Source organism: Lagenorhynchus albirostris, chromosome 21 (assembly GCF_949774975.1).
Source record: "Lagenorhynchus albirostris chromosome 21, mLagAlb1.1, whole genome shotgun sequence".
Taxonomy (NCBI): Eukaryota; Metazoa; Chordata; class Mammalia; order Artiodactyla; family Delphinidae; genus Lagenorhynchus; species Lagenorhynchus albirostris.
The window spans coordinates 4,553,440-4,569,707 of NC_083115.1; the positions used below are offsets into that span (position 1 = coordinate 4,553,440).

Genomic DNA, 16,268 nt, shown 5'->3' on the forward strand with positions numbered 1-16,268 from the left:
AGATTGTTTTGGCTATTCTTGATACTATCAATCTCCAAATAAATTTTAAAATTCACTTATTTTCAATTCCCTGAAAAATCAAGCTGGGATTCTGTTGATTCTGTAGATTAATCTTGGAAATATTGCCACTTAACAATATTAACTCATCCTATCCATGAATATTGAGTGGCTTTTTGTTTTTAGGTCTTCTTTAATTTTTTACCACAATCTTTTGTATAGTTGTCTTCAAGTTGTCAGCCAAACTTCTTAGGTTAAATTTATTTCTACAAATGTTGTCATTTAAATGCTATTTCACATTTAAAATTTTATTTCAAATTTGGATTTCTCATTATTCATGTTTGGAAATTATTGACTTTTGTATACTGATTTCATATTCTGCAAACTTGTTTAAATTGGGTATTAGTTTTTTATTGTACTCTTTGTAGTCTTCTATGTACAAGATGATGTCATCTTAAACAAAGATTATGTTCTTCCTTTTCAATTATGATGCTTTTAACTTCTCTTTTATTGCCTACATGCCCTGGTTAGCATGGTGTTGAATAGGTGAGAAGAATATCCTTGTCTTGGACCAATTTTAAGAAGAAAGTCCACCACTATTAAGTATAATGTTAATGGTGAAATAATATAAAAACTTTCTGAAACTTTCAATTCACTTTACTCTCTGATAAAATTCTCCTGCTTCACTTTCTATCTCACTTTCTCTGACTTTTCCTTATACACTCATGTTCTAGATAATGATATTTCTTGTGTTATGTCTCAGGTTTTTGTTTGTGTTGTATATTGTCTTGTATATTTTTTCACAGCTTTATCTACTGTGATTTACAGATCTCCCACTCTTATTCCAATTTTTTTCTGAGTTATTGACCTTACATTGGACATAATGACTGCCCAAGTTAAACAAAATACACACACATTAACTATCTACCTACTTATCTATTTATCTATCTATATCATCTATCATCTATCTATCATCATCTTCATGTCCCTCTCACTTCCTGAATATTCTTACCAGTGGGCTTTGGTATCTTTTAACTTTAACTTTTTAATCCAACTACATTGCAATTTGATCATTTAGTAGTGTTCTCCAATCTTCTTCCCTAGCTCCAATTCTTTAGTGTTTATTTGACCAAAGCAAAGTTTCATGCAATTGATGTCAACTTTATATAGCACATTTCCAAGAAATTGGTTTTCTTTATTGGCTACTTTCATTTACTAAATAAAATAGCTTTTCAGGTCTTCTGAAATCTTAACACCTGCCCACCTTCCCAATATACAGATTTCTTGGCATTCTTTTATGCATCTTTGTCTTAAATTTTTAATTATTTTGCTGAAACAGACTATATCTTTTCCCCATGAAAGCTTATTGTCCAGTAAATAAGTGAATAAATTATAATCAACTAAATATCATCAATCCCTATCTCAGAGATGAAAATAAACAAGGATTACTTCAGGAAATGTAAGTCAACTAACACTTATGTTGCTTAAAACAAAGAAATAGCTTTGAATCTCTCAAACCATTAATATTTTGTTAGTTTCAATTAATATAAATGTTTATTTTTCTCCTCCAGTAAAGTTCATTTCCTTGTTTAGGCACTTCAATGAAACTTTGGAATCCTATAAGCAAAACTATCATGAAGCATTCAGTGCTTCCTTTTGGATGGAAATGAAAATAAACCAATTAGACCATAAGGGGATTTCATTTGCATTTTAAAAAAAACAAACCCTCAAGTCTCCAAGGTTTTAAAAGAGAATTTTTTTTTTTTTCAGTACGCGGGCCTCTCACTGCTGTGGCCTCTCCCGTTGCGGAGCACAGGCTCCGGACGCGCAGGGGCAGCGGCCATGGCTCACGGGCCCAGCCGCTCCACGGCATGTGGGATCTTCCCGGACCGGGGCACTAACCCGTGCCCCCTGCATCGGCAGGCGGACTCTCAACCACTGCGCCACCAGGGAAGCCCAAAGAGAATTTTTAAATGGAGGGAAAAAATGAATGATCATTCACCCCTGAATTTGTCTTACTGACCTTATTGACTTTTTTTCCTTTAAATTACTACAATCTTCACTTTTCTCTGCTAAATCCTAGATTTATTTTTCTCTATTGCTCCTCTTTATGTTAAGGAAAATGGTTTAACTAAAATGTGATAGTTTTGAACTTTCAAAGGATTAAATACCAGTGTAAAAAGAAAAAAATTCAGGCATTAAAATACCATAATAAAAGTTTTCTCAATTTTTGAAATTTGATCCTCCTTTTCTGCTTCTATATATTTGTCCAGTGCTTATACGTGGTATGCTATTTTAGTAACAAACTATTTTGAGTTAACTGCACTATAGTCTTAAAGTGCCCACAAAGACTGTCTTCCAAGTTTTCCCTAGTGCATTCCTCCTAGGTTAACTTCATGTAAAAATAATGATGAACATAAGTAATATTTTATTAAACGTAGTTACAACAATTATTACTTGTTGGCAGAGTGTAAGTCACACAGATCATAAGCCCATCGGGCCTCACATTTGTGCCTAATTTAACCACTTTGGTCTAATTAAATGACATCATAACCAGATTCCACATACTGAGATATCTATGGTGCAGTTTAAGAAACCCATTTTGTTTCTCTGTTGCTCACTTTTTTCTGCGGTGATTTATACAAGGATTAGCTTTATCCTTCAGATGAAATCCCACCCCTCTAAACACAGAGATGTGCCCCTACTCTTTCAAGGCCGTAGATAAAACCATACAGCATAATAATGTATAGTGGAATCATTAAACGAACATAAATACACACATAATGGCAAGTCAAGGGAAGAATTTCCTCGGGGAAAAGAATCATATGAGTAGCCCAGTACCAGTGAGAATATGGAGAATGGAAGGTAGAGGAAAGCTATTTTCTGAGTAAATTAAGTGATTGATCAGGTGTGAAAGACATGACAAAGGCAATATTCTGAAAATGATTTCTATTTTCATATAGAAAACTGAATTTTCAATGTTGAATTTGTGAAGTAGTATATTACTTAAAATAATTAAATGATTCTTCAATTTTTATCTAAAGATTGTGACTTTTTTTCAGCCACCTGCAGACTTCTCTCAGTATATAGAAATGCATGTTGTAGTTGAAAAAAATTTAGTAAGTATACTTTCACTTATTTGTCTTATCTTAATTTATATTAGCAATGGGAGGTTATAAAAAGTGTTGGAATAAATTTTTAACATAGGACAATAAATGATTTTATTTAATTTTTGCTTTATCTCTGCCTTAATGAATTTAAATTACTAGTATCAGTAGTAAATTAGAAATCAAATCTCTATTAGTTTATTTTAAATTTTATATAATTAACATATTAAAACATGTTACCTATAAAATAGTTTCTTAGTAATTTTTATTCATCATTCCCATACCCATAATGTCTAATAACCTTTGATCTTTTACTGTCTCCATAATTTTGCCTTTTTCAGAAGATCATATAGTTGAAATGTACAGTATGTAGTTGTTACAGATTAGCTTCTTTACCTTGGTAACATGCATTTAACTTTACTACATGCCTTATCATGGCTTGCGAGCTAATTTCTTTTAGTACTGAGTAATATTGCATTGTCTGTATGTACCACAGTTTATTTATCCATTCATCTACTAAAGGACATCTTGGTTGCTTCCAATTTTGAGATGAATCAAGCTGCTATTAACATCCATTCACAGGTTTTTGTATTGACATATTTTAAATCCTTTGGGTAAATATCAAGCAGCATGATTGCTGCATCATATGGTAACAGTATGGTTTTTTTGTTTGATTTTTTTGTGAGAAACTGCCAGACTGTCTTCCAAAGTGCCTGTTTCATCTTGCATTCAGCACTTTAAATATATCATCCCCTTGTCTTCTGTCCTCTAAAGTGTTTGCTAAGAAATCGGCTAGTAATCTTATTATCACCCCTTTTATGTGGTTAGTTACTTTTCTCTTGCTGCCTTCAATATTAATATTCTCTTTAGGTTTTGACAGTTTGATTATAATTTGTCTTGGTGTGGGTCTCTTTGGCTTTATCCTTCTTAGAATTTAAGCTTAAGGATTTGTGTGTTCATGTGGTTCATCAGATTTGGCAAGCTTTTGGCCATTATATCTTTAAATAATCTCTCTTCTTCTTCTGGGATTCCCTTAAGTCATATATTGTTCTGCATAATGGTATCCCACCAGTCCCTCCTTTTTCTTTCTGGTTCTCAGACTCAATAATTTTAGTTATCCTGTTCTCAAGTTTACTGCTTCTTTCTTCTGCCCCTTTAAATCTACTGTTGAATCCTTCTACTCAATTTTCAGCTCAGTTATCGCATTTTTCAATGCCAGAATTTGTTTGGTTTCTTTTTATAATTTCTATATCTTTGTTGATATTTTCATTTTATTCATATATCATTTTCCTGACCTCCCTTCATTCTTTTTGTTTTCCTTTAGCTCTTTGAGCATATTTTAGGCAGTTGTTTTAAAGACTTTGTCTAGTATGTCTCTATGTCCTCAGGAAGGGTTTCTGTCAATTTATTTCCTTCGTTTGGGCCATGCTTTTTTTCTTTGTTTGCCTTGTAACATAGACTGTTTCTGTTCCTCTAAAATTTATATTAATGCATAGTGATGGTACTGGGAAGTGGAGCCTTTGGGAGTGGCTTAGGTCATGAAGCTGGAGCCCTCATGAATGGGATTAGTGCCCTTATAAAAGAGAGGCCAGAGAGCTCCCTCACCTCTTCTACCATGTGAGGACAGAGCAGGAAGATGGCAAGATGGCCATCTCTGAACCAGGGAGCATGTTCTCATCAGACACAGGGTATGCTGGAAACCTAATCTTTAAACTTCCTGGCCTCCAGAACTGTGAGAAATAAATATTTGTTGTTTGAGCACCCAGTCTATGGTGTTTTTGTTAGGGCAGCCCAAACTGACTAAGACACATTGTGATTTTTGTTGAAAATTCAGCATTTGATAAAATAACCAGGGGACACAGAAAACAGCCATTCAGGCACCTTCCAGACCGGTTAGAACATTGCAGATAAGGTCTTCTCTGCTCCACCTGGTATAAGGGAGGGAATTGGGAAATGGACTACCATTTCCTCCAGATTAAACCATGCCACACTGGGGAAGGGAACAGGGCATAGGGGAGTAAAAACACCACAAAATTTCCTGTCATTTTCAAGATGTTTTTTTCTTGATTGGACATTTGTAGACCTTTGAATGTTTTCCTGAGGTTTTCTGGAGGCTCCAATGAGGTTATTTCAGCCAGTTTCTAGTTGTCTTTTGATGTTTCCAGAGAAAAACGAAGGCTTGGTGTTTTCTAGTTCTCCATTTTGTTGACTTCACTCCCCATGAAGGATATTTTTAATTATTTGTTGTCATCATTTTACAAAGGCTACTTTAAATCTTTGTCAGATAATTCTACCAAGTGATGTACTTTGGTGTTGACATGTATTGACTGACTTTTCTCCCTCAAGTTGTGATTTTCCTGGTTCTTGGTATGGCAAATGGTTTTCAGTTGCTTTCTGGAAATTTTTACTATTACGTTATGCAATTCTTCATTCTACTTAAATCTTTTATTTTGTTCATTCAGACTCCTTAGTTGTAGCACATAAGTCCTGACCAAATTATATGGGTTAAATTCAATGACAAAAGTTCTCAGAGCCTTCATAATGCTATTTTGGTCTTCTTGGTTCAGTCACTGTTTCTGCGGGTCCCAGTGATACTTGCCTGTCCTGCCTGCAGGAGTGGAAGGACCTTCCCCTGTCTCCTTCTATTGCCTCTGAGTGGAATATTGTAGATGGTGGGCCTGTGCAGGTGGAAAGTGTCTCCCTGGTCCACCCAGTGCCAGTGGGACTCTAGTACTGTTTGTGCGGGTGGGAGTTACTTCCCAGGGTCATTCTGCCTAGTGTTTCTAGGTAGGTACAGGAGACATCAAGCCTGTGGGGGTGGAGATATTTTGTCAGAAGAGTTTCGCTCTTCCCTGCTGATACTGCCAATAGGACCAAATGGCTGTTTCCTGGTCCAGGCCACCTGTTGTCTCAAGCTCGTTAATGAGAAGCTCCATGCTGTGGTGCAGAGGTTACTATTCTAGGCATCACGGTGTTAATGGGTTTCTCATTCCATTTCTACCTGGACTACTTTTTTGCCACTGGATGGGGTGTTGGGAATTGCTGAGAAGCTATATTGTTCTTCCATTCCTAGCATACCTGTACAGGTACCTTCTTACTTCCACCTTTTAGAGACTTCCTATGATTTTTTTGTTATATTATTTCAGGGTTTATACTTTTTTATAATTTTGATCAGCTTGGAGGAACAGGGAGAGATGAGTTTATACCACCCTTTCTTGAAATTTAAATTATTGTCTTTTGTGGGAATTCCTTGACGGCCCAGTGGTTAGGATGCAGGCTTTTTCACTGCTGGGGGCCCAGGTTCGATCCCTGGTTGGCGAACTAAGATCCCAGAAGCCGCTTGGCCAAAAAAGAAAAAAAAAGGGATAAATTACTGTCTTTTGCAAGTTTTTTTAAACTAATTTTAGAGAAGAAAAGACAAGATATTTATTGTTTTATACTTTGTTATTGCTAGTACCAATGTTCTTTATTATACTTATGTAGATATGAGTTACTGTTTTGTGTCATCTTTTCAACCTGAGAATTTCCTGATTATTACCATTTCTTGCCTTATTATTTCTGGCAGAGCAGCTCTGCTGTCACTGATTTCTCTCTCTCTCTCTGTCTTTAAAATTTGAGAATGGCTTTCTGTTGCCTTTACTTAAGAAGAATAGTTTTGCTGAGTATAGAATTCTTGATTGAGAGTATTTTGTGGTAGCACTTTGAATTTGTAACCCCACCTGGTCTCCATTGATTCTAATGAGAAGTCAGCTCTGAACCTTGCTGTGCTTCTCCTATAGGTGATGTACCACTTTTTTCTTCTCAGTGTAAAGATTTTCTCCTTGTGGCTGTTGTCCAGTAACTACAACTATGATGTGTCTATGTGTGATTGTCTTTGATTTTATCTTACTTGAAGTTTCTTAAGCCTAAGTAATGTGTAGATTAGTGATTTTCATTGTTTGGGAGTTTTTAGCTATTATTTACTCAAGTTTTGTATTTTTGTTTGTTTTGTTTTGTTTTGTTTTTGATCATTTCTATGTCTCCTCTCCTTCTAAGATGCTCATTCTGTAAATGTGTATTTGCTTCATGGTGTCAAACAGGTGTCTGAGATTCTGTTCACTTTACTTCTTGTTTTTCCTTTCTGTTCTTTATGTTGAATAATTTCTATTGATACATTATTATTTTCATTTATTCTTTCTGCTAGTGAGCTTATATAATTTTAGTTATTATATTTTCAACTCAAGTGTCTATTTAGTTCTTTTTTACAATTTTATAATTATTATTTGTTTTTTCTATTTCACTCAGGTTTATTGAGATATAATTGACACATAACTGTGTAAGTTTAATGTGTATGTGTTGACTTGATACATTTATAAATTACAAAATGATTACCACTGTAGTATTGGCTACCACGTCCATCCCATCACATAATTAATTTTCATTTCTCTTTTGTGGTGAGAACATTTAAATTCTACTCTCTTAGAACATTCAAGTATATGATGCAGTGTTATTAGCCATCATCACCAAGCTGTACATTATAATGTGTAATTTATATTCTTTACTGATACTCTCTTTTTTATGAGTCAAGGTCATCATTCCTTTACTTCTTTAAACATGGTTCCTTTCAGTTCCATGTTTACCATAGTTGTTTTATAGTTTCGTGTGCTAAATCCAATAAGGTCTACCTCATAGTTTCTAATGACTGCATTTTCAAATATGTGGGTAACATTGTTTTATTGTGCTTACTGTTTTTTAAATTCTTGTTTCTACTTTTAAGCCAGGATTTTTGTGGTTGACCTTGGGTGAACATATCTTAGTGGTCAGCCAATGACTGGTCAGAGGCTATGCTCCAACATTTGAGCTAGTAGGCTTCTAACCTTTGCAAATGGATTTGTCTGTTAGGGAAAGTATTCAGTTTTCAAGTCAGGTAGGTTTTGATTTTTATAGGACTTTCTCACATCTCCTCAGGTAGTGAGTAACGTTTCAAGTTCAGCCATGAACTTGTCGATATCTTAGACCCCTTTCAGTCTCTCCTGAGCATGAGTGTTAACTGGTGCATGAATGGAATATTCCAGACTATAAAGGATATATGGAAGGTTGTCAAGACCCGTTATGGCTATCATATCCCCCCCCCCAATTCCATGTTAGATTTCTGGCTCATCTTCTGGTCTGTTGCTTAAAATAACCAGTATCACAGCCTAAGTTTATTTGTGATGATGCCCTTCAATATTCATTTGCCACAGAGATCACTATTGTTTTTGACAGTATATCTGGGCACGTAGTTTTGCCCTGCTCTGCACCAAATCAAGTTATCCTCCTCTGATAGGGAAGTGTTTGGATTTTATGGCTTGACCTACCATGGTAGAATTACCACACAATACAATTTGAGATGTGGTTGGGGACAACCTCAGGTGAAATGTCACAGATTCCCACTGTTCTTACCATAGGATTAATAGTTTTTCTTTAATTAATATTTCTCATTTTAATGCCCTTGGTCAATTGCCAGAATCTTGAAATGTTTTTGAGATTTTTGTCTTTTATCATTGCTTATTGTGGAAAGGATTTGCAGACCTCATTATTTCACCATCTCAGGAGTCCCACTCTCTGTAATTAACTTTTTAATCCCCCTTAGTTTGTGAACTTTTCTTCTTATAGGTTTCACATATTTGCTAGGTATTTTATTTTACTGTGCTTGAAAATTAGATATTTTCATACATTCTTACTTCTATTCCTTGTTTTAGTCATTTATAGATTTCTGAGACACTTTTTGTTGCTCCATAACAAACTACTCCAAAATTTACTTAAAAGGACAACTATTTATTTAGCTCACAATTCTTAAATATCCTCTGATCTCATTAAGATCTCCTTGTGCTGGACTGGCCTCACTTGTGTACTGTTAGTAAACTACTGATTTTGCTTGGAGTTGGGTGGTCCACTGGGTGTCTCAGCTGGCATGTCTTATCTCTGCTTTCCAATGATATTCGTATCGTAATAATGTTATTTTTGTACAAGTTTTTGTGTGGACATAAGCTTTTATTTCTATTAGGTAGATGCAAAAGGTGAGAGTTGCTGAGTTGTGTGGTAACTCAAAATGTTTCACATTTTGAGACCCTAAAAAACAATTTTCACCATTATGTATTGCACCAGCAATGAACAAATGTATGAGTTCCAATTCCTCTAAATTCTCAACTTTGTTATTGTCTGTCTTTTGGACTTTAGCCATCCTGGTGGGTGTGAATTAGTTTCTCACTGTGCTTTTGATTTGTATTCCCTATTGTGTAATGATGTTGAGAATATTTGCACTTTCTTATTAGCTATTAGAATATTTTATTTGAGAAATTATTTAAATTCTTTACACATATTTCATTGGGTTGTCTTTTTATTGTTGTAGTTAAGTATTCATTATATATTGTGGATGCTAGACGCTTATCCAATATATGATTTGCAAATATTTTTATCCATTCTGTGGGTTATCTTTTCATTTTTTCATTGTGTCATTTGAAGCATAACATTTTAAAATTTTGAAAACATCAGTCTTTCTCCATTTAATGTTCTTGCTCTCTCCAAATATCAATTGACCATAAGTGTTAGAATTTATTTCTAGAAATTGTTATTTTATCGATCTATAACTCTAATCGAAAGCCAAAAGCACACTGCCTTGATCATTACAGCTTTGTAGTTAGTTTTCAGATTTGGCTGTATGAGTCTTCCAACTTTGTTCTTCTTATTTAAAATTTTTGCAGACATTCTGGATCCCTTTCACTTTCATATACATAATAAGGTAAACTTGCCAATTCCTGCAAAACAATGCTGGAATTTTAATAGGGATTATATTATTTCTATAGATCTATTTGGAGATTATTGCCATCTTAACAATAATGGGTCTTCCAATCCATGAACACAGGTTCACTTTCCATTTATTTGTATCTTCTTTACTTTCTTTCAATGGTGTTTTGTAGTTTTCAGTGTGTGTTTTGTACTTCTTTTGTTAAATTTATTTTTTGGCATATTATCATTGTTTGATACCATCATAAATGGATTTATTTTCTTAATTTAATTTTAGATTGTTTATTGCTGGAGTATGGAAATGCAATTGATTTATATATTGATCTTGTATTCTCCAATTCTGCTGAAATCATTTATTAGTGCTAATGTTTTTTAGTGGTTGTCTTAGGATTTTTTTTTTTTTTTTTTTGCTGTACGTGGGCCTCTCACTGTTGTGGCCTCTCCTGTTGCGGAGCACAGGCTCCAGACACACAGGCTCAGCGGCCATGGCTCACGGGCCCAGCCGCTCCGCGGCATGTGGGATCTTCCCAGACCGGGGCACGAACCCGCGTCCCCTGCATCGGCAGGCGGACTCTCAACCACTGTGCCACCAGGGAAGCCCAGGATTTTTATATATACACATCTTTTTGTCTGTTAATAGAGTGTTTAACTTCTTTTTTTTCTACATAGATGCCTCTTGTTTCTTTTCCTTTACTAAATGCTTAGGCTAGAGCCTCCAGTGAAAGCTGAGATAGTAGCAATGAGAACAGATATACTTATCTTTTTCCTGATCTAAGAGAAATAACACTTATTCTTTCACCATTAAGTGTGATGCTATCTGTGGTTTTTTAATAGATGTCTTTTATCAGGTTGAGGGAGTTCTCGTCTATCCCTAGTTTATTGAGCTATTTTTTTTCTTTAGTCAAATGCTTCTTCTGTGTCTTTTGAAAGAATGTCCAGTTTCCACAAAATCTACAAACAATAAATGCTAGAGAAGGTGTGGAGAAAAGAGAACACTTTTGCACTGTTGGTGGGAATGTAAATTGATATAGCCACTATGGAAAAAAAAAATAGAACTACCATATGACCCAGCAATCCCACTACTGGGCATATACCCTGAGAAAACCATAATTCAAAAAGAGACATGTACCACAATGTTCACTGCAGCACTATTTACAATAGCCAGGACATGGAAGCAACCTAAATGTCCATTGACAGATGAATGGATAAAGATGTGGCACATGTGTATAATGGAATATTACTCAGCCATAAAAAGAAATGAAATTGAGTTATTTGTAGTGAGGTGGATGGACCTAGAGTCTGTCATACAGAGTGAAGAGGAAAACAAATATCGTATGCTAACACATATATATGGAATCTAAAAAAAAAAGGTTCTGATGAACATAGGGACAGGACGGGAATAAAGAGGCAGATGTAGAGAGTGAAATTGAGGACACAGGGGGTGGGGAGGGGAAGCTGGGACAAAGTGAAAGAGTAGTATTGACATAAATACACTACCAAATGTAAAATAGACAGCTAGTGGGAAGCAGCTGCATAGCACAGGGAGATCAGCTCAGTACTTTGTGGCCACCTAGAGGGATGGGACAGGGAGGGTGGGAGGGAGATGCAAGAGGGAGGGGATATGGGGATATATGTATACGTATAGCTGATTCACTTTGTTATACAGCAGAAACTAACACAGCATTGTAAAACAATTATACTCCAATAAAGATGTAAAAAGGAAAAAAAGAATCATGTGGGTTTTGGTCATTATGTTCCTTGTTCTATAATGTTTTGAAATACATCTATTGGTTTTTAGACATTAAGCCAAGCTTGTATTTCTGAGATAAATCCCACTTGGTCGTTGTGTCTAATTCTTTTTATGTGTTGCATAAATTGGTTAGTTTTCTGATTAGGATTTTTATAATAATATTCATGAGGAATGTAGTTTGTTTTGGACTTTTATTTTCTTGTTATGTCTTTTCTGGTTTTCGTATCAGGGTAATACTGACCTTATTGAATGAATAGAAATGGGTTCCCTCCGATTTTGTAGGAGAATTTGTAACGAATTGGTGTTAATTCTTCTCTAAATGTTTGATTGGATTCACCAATAAAGCCTTCTAGAACTAGGCTTTTCTTTGTGGGAATTTTTTAAATGCATATTTAATCTTTTTGCTTGTTACATATTCTGTTTCTTCTTGAGTCAGTTTCAGTATCTGTTTATTATAAGAAATCATTCATTTCATCTAAGTTATCTAAATTGTTGCCACATTATTTTTCACAGTGTTCATTTACAAGGCTAGTTATTTCTCTGTGGTTAGTGACTGTAACCTTTCTTTTATCCTGAATTAATAATTTTTGTTTTGTTAATATATGTTGTTTTTTATATTCATATTTCAATCATTTTGCTCTGATTTTTATTTTCTTCCATTTCCTTCCTTTGAGTTCTTTGCTTTTCTTTCACTAATTTCCTAAGTGGAAATTAGTTATGTGAGATGGTGCTTCTTTTTTTAAATATAGCTATTTCCTATAAGTTGCCTTCTGAGCACTGCTTTAGCTGAATACCATAAATTTTACTATGTTGTATTAGTATTTTCTAACTTCCCTGTGATTTCTTCTTTGATTATTGGTTATTTATAATCTATTGTTTAATTTCCACATACTTTGAATTTCTCAAATTTCTTTCTGTTGTTGATTTTTTATTTATTTTTTTGTGGTCAGAGAGCAATTTTGTATTTTTTAATTGTATTAACTCAGTTGAAGCTTATCCTATAACCTAGTATATAGTCTATTCCTAGATCATGTTCCATGAGCACTTGAGAAGCACATGTTGTGACATTTTGGGGTGGAATATTCTATAAATATCTGTTGGTTTAGGGTTTAGTTTTAGTCTCCTATATCTGTGTTGAGTTTTTGACCAGTTATTCTACTACTGAAATTGTGTACTTAAATCTCCAAACATTATTGTTGAATTTTCTATTTCTCCCTTCACTTGTGCGTTTCGTGTAATTTTTAGGCTCAGTTCTTAGATGCATATAATGTTTATAGTTTTATGTCTTCCTGATAGACTTCCCAGTCCTTGAAAATGTACTATGTCTTCTGTAACAATTTTTTTCTTTTGGCCATGCCGCACGGCATGCGGGATCTTAGTTCCCCGACCAGGGATCAAACTGTGCTCCCTGCAGTGGAAGTATGGAGTTTTAACCACTGGACAACCAGGGACATCCCTTCTGTAACAATTTATATTTAATTGTTTTTTTTCCTTAATCAAGTCTGTCAGTCTCTGATGTTTGCTTGGATTATTTAATATACTCATTAATTTTTTTGGTGGGCGGTCTTTCAAATCAACTGAATAGCTAATTCATTTTTAAGGGCAGCACAGCATACCATTGTATTTATATACCATCATTTATTCATTTATTCTATTATTGTTGAGTATTCACTTTGTTTCCAGTGTTTTAAATGTTGCTTTGTCACTATAAATAATGCTACATGAAGTATCCTTAGTCATGAGTTCTTACATCTTGGGAACGTAATCTCTGTGAAAGTAGGTAACCAGGAGTATGGATGATGGGTCAAAGGATACGTATGTAGTTTAATTTCAATAGATATTGCTCATTGCTCTATAAAAACGCTGTAACTTTTCGCATCTCCAAGGTAAAACTGAAAGTAGTATTTTCCTCTCATACCTGCCAACGATTAGTTTTATATTTCTCTTTAATTTTTGTCAGCCAATGGGTATAAAATTATATCTCATTGTAATTTTAACTTCCATTCCTTAACTGAGAATTAATTTGAACATCATTTAATGTTTACTGGCCACTAGTATTTTCTTTTCACTGAACTGACAACTTAATCCTTTTGCTCATTTTATTAATGGTTGTTTGCCTTCTTGTCAAATTGTAAGAAAACTTTGAATATTAAAAATATTCATGCTTTGTTCATTATCCACCCAATGTGAAGGAGCATATCACCTGTTTTCTTCTAGGTGTTTTATGGTTTCAGGTCTTGCATTCAAGTCTTCAATACATTTTGAATTATTTTTTTGTGTATGGTGTAAGATAGTAGTCCAGTTTCATTCTTTTGCATGTGTTGTACAGTTTTCCCTACATTATTTATTAAAGAGACTGTCCTTTCCCCATTTGTGTAAACTAATTAACCCACGATAATGTGTTGGGTTTTTTCCTGAACTCTCTATTCTGTTCCATTGATTTATGTGTCTGTTTTAATGACAATACCACCCACAGTGCTTTGTACCGGTAATATAGTTTGAAATCAGGGAACATGATGTCTCCAGCTTTGTTCTTTCTCATATTTGCTTTGGCTAGTCAGGGTCTTTGTAGTTCTATACAAATTTTAGGTCTGTTTGTTCTATTTCTTTGAAAAATGCCATTGACATTTTGATAAGGATTGCATTGAATCTGTATATTGCTTTGAGTAGTGTGAACATTTTAACAATATTAACTATTCTAATTTATGAGCTTGGAATAACTTTCCACTCATTTGTGCCTTCTTCAGTTGCTTTCATCAATGTCTTTTAGTTTTCAGTGTAAAGACCTATCTCCTTGGTTAAATTTTTCCTAGGTATTTTATTCTTTTGATGCAATTGTAAGTGGGATTGTTTTCTTAATTTCTCTTTCTGAGAGCCTGTTATTATTATAAAGAAATATAACAGATTTTTGCATATTGGTTTTTTATCCTGTAACTTTGGTGAATTTTTCTTAGTTCCAACAGTTTTTTGGTGGAGCCTTTCAGGTGTTCTATATATGTCAGCTGCAAATAGTGACAGTTTTGCTTCTTTTTTCCCAATTTGAATACTTTTATTTCTTTTTCTTCCTTAATCTCTCTGGCCAGGACTTCCAATACTATGCTAGATAAGAGTGGCGATAGTAGGTATCCTTCCCTTGTTCTTGGTCTTAGAGGGAAAGTTTTTAACTTTACACTGTTGAGCATGATGTTGGCCGTGGCCTTTATTTTGCTGAGACACATTTCCTCTGTATTCACTTTGTTGAGAGTTTTTATCCTGAAAGGAGGTTGAATTTTGTCAAATGCCTTTTCTGTATCTATTGAGATGATCATATGATTTTTTTATTCTTTATTTTGTTAATGTGGTGTGCATCACATTGACGGATTCATAGAAATAGAACCATTCTTGCATCTCTGGAATAAATCCCACTTGATCATGATGTATGATCCTTTTAGTGTGCTGTTGAATTTGCATTGCCAATATTCTCCTGAGGATTTTTCCGCCTATATTCATCAGGAATATTGGCCTATAATTTTCTTTTCTTGGGGTGTTTTTGTCTGGTTTCGATATTAGGATAATGCTGGCCTTGTAAAATGTGTTTGGAAGGCTTTCTTCTTCTCTTATTTTTGCAAGAGTTTGTAGTGCCTTTTTGTATTTTTTTAATATTTTTAATTTTCCACACATTATGTCTATAATAATAAATACTATTTAAAAACTAATAAATGGTAATTTAATAATTTCTTAACTCATACTTCTAAATTTTAAACATAATAACCATCATTAAATATTAAGCAATATATATTTAGATCTAAAAGGCAATTATCTTTTTCAGTATAATCATATGGGTTCTGATACAACTGTTGTCACTCAAAAAATTTTCCAGTTGATTGGATTGACCAATGCTGTAAGTGTTTGCTTTTGCATTTGTTTGTGTTACTTAAACAATTCTCAGACTTTTTTTATGACCCTGCCTGAATACACATATTGTGTGAAAGAGGGCAAATATATAATCATCTTAAGTTTCAGTTTTCTAACTGTTTAATTGGAGTAATAATAATTGTAAATACCTAATTAGGGTTTTGTAAGGCTTAAATTAAACACTTGACATTGGGCTGGCTTAAGCACAAGCATATCAAAATGTTACTTATTACTTGTTTTATTAGTGATATTTATTACTTGCTAATAGAATTTATAAGATCCAATCCAGATTTACAGTTTAGGTTTTTAATATTTACATCGGTATAGCGTTTATTTTTGCAGATAAATTCCCAAATCTATTTAAACCATGTAGTTTGAACATATTTTCTTTATGTCTTCAATTTTAGATTTTTGATTCATTTAATATTACAATAATTCTATCTTCATTAGAGCTTTGGATAGATGACAATAAAATTCAGGTAACTGGAGATGCCAATGAATTATTACGCAGATTTTTAAAATGGAAACAATCTTATCTTGTTTTGCGTCCACATGATGTGGCATTTTTACTTGTGTAAGTATATCTTGGCATTACTAAATCTTATACATTAGAAAGCATATGTAATTTGACCTGATTTCTGACAGTTGACAGGCCCTTAGGGAAAAAAATCTTATGTCATTTTTTTATGTACAACATCCTGTGAATATTATTTTTCACAACACGGGTTTTATAGCAGAATTACTAATATAATTAC

At 34.0% G+C, this 16,268-nt stretch overlaps 1 protein-coding gene across 3 annotated transcripts in view; it reads left to right on the forward strand.

The window, feature by feature from the left end:
* Window positions 1-16,268, forward strand: part of ADAM2 (ADAM metallopeptidase domain 2) — an 80,761-nt gene that overhangs the window by 23,672 nt on the left and 40,821 nt on the right. For 2 of the 3 annotated variants that reach the window (XM_060136317.1, XM_060136319.1), the window contains exons 7-9: window positions 3,060-3,116; window positions 15,428-15,499; window positions 15,921-16,087. In XM_060136317.1, the coding sequence (XP_059992300.1) occupies window positions 3,060-3,116; window positions 15,428-15,499; window positions 15,921-16,087 (296 nt within the window). The remainder of the gene's footprint in view (window positions 1-3,059; window positions 3,117-15,427; window positions 15,500-15,920; window positions 16,088-16,268) is intronic. The other variant, XM_060136318.1, reaches the window with a different exon arrangement.